Source organism: Pteronotus mesoamericanus, unplaced genomic scaffold (genome assembly GCF_021234165.1).
Source record: "Pteronotus mesoamericanus isolate MK-2021 breed Mesoamerican mustached bat unplaced genomic scaffold, CSHL_Meso_final contig_32, whole genome shotgun sequence".
Classification (NCBI taxonomy): domain Eukaryota; kingdom Metazoa; phylum Chordata; class Mammalia; order Chiroptera; family Mormoopidae; genus Pteronotus; species Pteronotus mesoamericanus.
Window position 1 is genome coordinate 3,785,532 of NW_026555134.1, and position 4,891 is coordinate 3,790,422.

The 4,891-nt window shown below is 41.2% G+C and overlaps 1 protein-coding gene across 1 annotated transcript; it reads right to left on the reverse strand.

Annotated features, from left to right (window-relative positions):
- Nucleotides 1-2,212: 2,212 nt before the first annotated feature.
- On the reverse strand, nucleotides 2,213-4,519 carry LOC129072499 (disintegrin and metalloproteinase domain-containing protein 20-like). The gene has a single exon (XM_054575974.1). It carries the CDS (start codon nucleotides 4,517-4,519, stop codon nucleotides 2,213-2,215), a length of 2,307 nt encoding a protein of 768 aa, XP_054431949.1.
- Nucleotides 4,520-4,891: the final 372 nt, after the last annotated feature.

A 4,891-nucleotide genomic window follows, 5' to 3' on the forward strand; every position in this document is an offset into this window, starting at 1 on the left:
GGAAAAATTGAGACAACTGTAATAGAATAAACATGATTAAAAAAAAATGGAAGTGTTGTGTTTGGCTGACTTGAAATATTCCCAACCAGAATTATCATTTATCAACGAAGGACTAAATCTCACTGGCTCAAGGGGATTAAGCACATCTTCTGACCAAGTCCTAGATGTATGGAAAGCCACTCTGAATATCAATAAAAACATAAAATCTTAAATACATGCATGCATACATACATAGACCCAGATGGAAAATCTTGAGCTGAGTATTATAATAACCAAAACAAAACATTTAATAAAAAAATCATCAGAAGATTTCATCAGGCAGAAAAATATATAAATCAATTTGACAGATTATTAAGGATCTCGCAACTAGAAGAAAATAAAAGAAACAAGGGAAAGAATGTTTGTGCCTCTGAGAAATGTTTGTTGACATCTTTTCTTTCTTTACAAAAATTGTCAACAAACATGTAGAATATATTTTTATTTTCTTCTTTCTTTTCACTTTCTGTAATTTTCCGTTACTAGGGATGTTAGAAGATTTGTATATCCCATATATTTCTAAAGCTCAATATTTATGCTTGGATTTGTTTGTGCACATCCATCAGTATGGGAGTTTTTACATTGTACTGCTTTCCAGATAAATGATTTTGTATTTTTCCATGCCTAAATTACTGTTCAAACCATTGACTGAACATATGAATAATTTTCATATTTGAGTTTTAAAATGTTTAGTTGATACTTTTGTATATCCAGACTCACTGAGGGTATTCTACATTTTCCTATGTTTTTTGTATATTCTTATTCTATTTTAAAATGTATTGATCATAGTTAATTTTTTAATGTACTCTTGCTCTACTATCTGGATCACCTTCATATTTTACTTATAGTTTCTCTTTTTCTTTTCTTTTTCTTCTTAGTAATGAGTCATATATTTTAGCTCTTAATAACAAGTCATACATTTTAACTGTATCAAATGGTTAATTATATGCAGGAAGTTGTATGTAAACAAATGAAAAATCTCCAGGTGGCTTCCTTAGAGAGTTCCCTCTCTTTCTTCTGTTGGATGATTGTAGGAGAAGCTGATTGCCTTAGGTCATGGATAGTGCTAGGTATGAGGTGAGTTTTTAGTAAATCTTGGGTGAATTCTCCTGTTTTTTGTGTTACTCAGGCATGGGCCTTCTAGGCCTTCAGCTGTGATTTTTTTGTGACTCTATTTTCTCAGCTCTAAATGATTATGGGGAATTCATCTCTATCACCTAGAGGTTCAGAATCCAGCTCTCCAACCCTTTGCCACATGCAACATCAAAATCAGATACGTGTGTGACGGGGAGACAGTATAGGTGGTTGAGCTAGGCCTCCTTCTCCTATGTCACGTGTCTAAAATATACCATGATTTTAGGAAATCATGCTTTTGAGAAACTTCAGTTTAACTCTCTAGCTCCCACAAAGCTCTTAAATTAAGCCATTGTGACTTTGGGAAAACGGTTGTGAAACCCATAGAATATATAAACATTCTATACAAGGGTGGGGCAAAAGTCGGCTTACAGTAGTTCATGTGGAAAATAATACAATAATTAATAGTAAAAGAGCAAACTCGGTGTTTTGCATACTCACAACTGTAAACCTACTTTACCCACCCCTTCATTATACACAGTAATGATGTGCAGACTGAAAGCTACTATCTTTGCTAGGTGAGAGCTGTTAATGAGGCAAGACTGGCATGAATAATTAAAAAAAATGTCCAGGTTTGTAGTCTCCCTTTCATTGCCCACTGTTGCAGAAGATAGTAAGGAGATGACTAGCAAAGGAGAAATTTGATTTGTATGTTTGCATTTCCTTTGGGGCAAACAGGAGTACAAATGGAAAGGATGGTTAGGATTGAGACAGCAAATTAAAATCACACAAATACCCATTTCCCAGTAGCTGTGCCTTTGCCCAGGAAAGAGACTAATTCCATGGACAATTGAACACTAAAATTATTTAAAATAATGGAAAGTAGAAATACTCCAGGAATTAGCATATTTTGCCAATTGTTTAATGGCCAATATTTTATGACCTCAAATAATAAAAAATCCCAGGGAGTATGTCCATGGTCTGTGACACATTCTGTCACATTTGTACAGCTGGGAGACTAAAACTTAGTGGATGGGAAATTGGATAAGATTGGGTTTCTTTTTTGAAATTGTAAGCTGTTCCTTTTCTTTCTATGATGCTGTCACAACATTTTGGTGTTCTTCTTCTTTGGGTTAGGTTTTAATGGCTTCTTCCCCTTCTTGAGATCCTGTTTTGGCATTTGGCTCTCCTTAGGTGGAGGTGGAACACTTAGTGTTGGAGGTGGAAGGTCTTCACTTTTTTCTGTTCTTTTGAATTTCATAAAAGCCAGAATAAAGCATAATGGAATAATAAGAAAAATCAGCCAAAGTCCTTGCAGGTAGTTCTTCTTTTCCCCCACTTTGTGAATTTTTCCCTCTGGGGGCGGGCCACTGTCGACACTTCCTCCATGGCCTTTCGTCAGGCAGGTGGGGGGGGCCCACTCCTGGTTGCAGTGGCAGTTATTTTTGTTGTTGCAGACCCCTTTCATATTGCAGGTCTCAGGTGAACAACCAGCTACCAGAAGGGACCGATGGACACACTTCCTTCTGACGCAGACACGTTCCGCGTCACACTCTGTACCGTCTTTCACATCACCGATGTCAGGGGTGGTCATCCCCAAATGGTAGTCGGTACCCCAGCAGGTGACACCATTGAAGTGAGTCCAGTGCACAGTAGAATGGTCTCTCAGAAGGGGAATTTCTGCCACGTTCTCACACTGAACCCTCCCACACAGGACATCTGCCACGTTACACTGCTTATATACAGAGCCATGGATCCCACAGTTCCCAAATCGGTCACCTTGCGTGTTCATTTTGGTGTAGCAACCCTGATGTGCACTCCTGGCCTCTTTGCCGAAAATCTCCCTACACTGTTCTTCACGGTTATTGCATCTCTTCTCATAGCAGTAGCCACCGTCCTTGCACGGGATCCCATTCTGCACGTACACATCTTCTGGACAGTGGTAGGACGTCCCATTGCACCACTCCGGGAGGTCGCAAGCGTTCTCCTCTTGCCTACAGACTGTGCCTATCGGCATGATCTGGCAGTCTTGGCAACAAAGCCCGAAAGCACAAGCAGCGCCAGGTCTCAAGGTGCAGCTTGACTGACAACACGGATCTTTTGTACACAACTCTAAATCGCCACAGTCGCACTCTTCTCCTTCTTCAACCACTCTGTTCCCACACTGTGTAAGCGTGAAGACGTTCCCTGTATTAGATGAAACGTACAGACAATCTTGTGTTGCAATGGTGTTCATGAATGCAGCATAACTGCAGTTGCTGAACCTAGTTGCACTTGCTTTTGCCGGATACATTATGCAGGTCTTATGTCCACATTCACAGGTACCTGAGTCATGGTCCATACCCAAATTATGACCAATCTCATGTGACACAATATATGCAAAATCATGCAAATCATCAGTCATGAAACTATCAACTCCACAATTATAACGCAAGTCACATACTTTTCCAACATAGGCCAAGCCCACAGCAATACCATAGTAACGCTTTACAAAAACATGTGCAACATCATGGGGTAAGCGGTCATTAAAGCTGTTTTTTTTCCAGAGACAAAATCCTCCCAGGAGAGCCTGTATGGTATCTGTTGGAATGAGGTTTCTTTCAGTCCAGATCTCAATGCCTATTAAAACCACATCAATGTCCAGCGAACTCAGGAAGTTATCAATTTCATTGACAACGAGGTATACTTCGCTCTGCACAACTGTGGTGTTACTTTGGCGATGAAGGTATCGATCGTGGTCCACCACCACTGCCAGCTCAAGAAACCGCCTGTGGGTCCACCAGCCTTCATACCCGCTCTGCATCAAAGTGAACTTAACACTCTCTTGAAACTTCAATTGTCGTGCTATTTCTTCATCTGTCAGTCCACATCTCATGTGTGGGAATTGTGTCTCCTTATCATCCACCTTATATATGAGATGCTCAAACGTGGCAGAAGGCCTTTTGGGCTCTATTTCATACACAATGTCATTTGTCTGTAATATTCCTTGAAAGCCCCCTGAACAGGTACTGAGGGCCACCAGGGATTCTGGGTCCCCCTCCACGTAGCCATGATAGTAGCAGTCATTCTGGACAAAAGGCTGGTCCTCAAGGAGGGCACCTTGGTCGCTGTAGGTGAACACTGGGAGGTGTCTGGACAGGAAAAGCTTGTTAACCTTCACGTGGACCACCTGTTTCTGGCCTCCAAAATGCAGGCTGTAAGATTGCCAGTCTCCAGGCTTCACGCCCACACCAGTGACTGTTACCTTCAGTGGAATTGCCACTTCTGGGGGACCATGTCGTTGGGAGTGCCCAACCTGGGACCATTCATATAGGAACAGAAACACCCCCAGCCAGAGTGGTAGGAAAGTGTTCCTCGCATGCATCAGGGCCTCACCCACAGCTGTCATGGAGCCACCATACACAGCCATTGGTGAGAACAAAATATGATGGGAAGAAATGTCACTGTTTTGTGCTGTCACTCTGCGCTGGGTATTCAACACTGACTTTTAATCTGTTCTCTGGCAAAGTCATACCATCAGAGCAGCACACTAAAAGAGAAAATAAAAAGAAAAGGAGAGACAGGGTGGGGGTTATGAACAGGCTAAGATAGAGGGGAAGAAAAACATACAGATTAAAATTGTTTAGTGTTTGGCTTAAGACATGACTCGGAGTATTGCATGCATTTGTCCTTAAGGAATGGTAAGACAGTGTGATGTGAGACTGTGGATGTACAAAAAATGTTGATGGGTCATAGGCTGACACTTTTTGAAGCTAGGTGAATGCCACATAGTGATTAACGC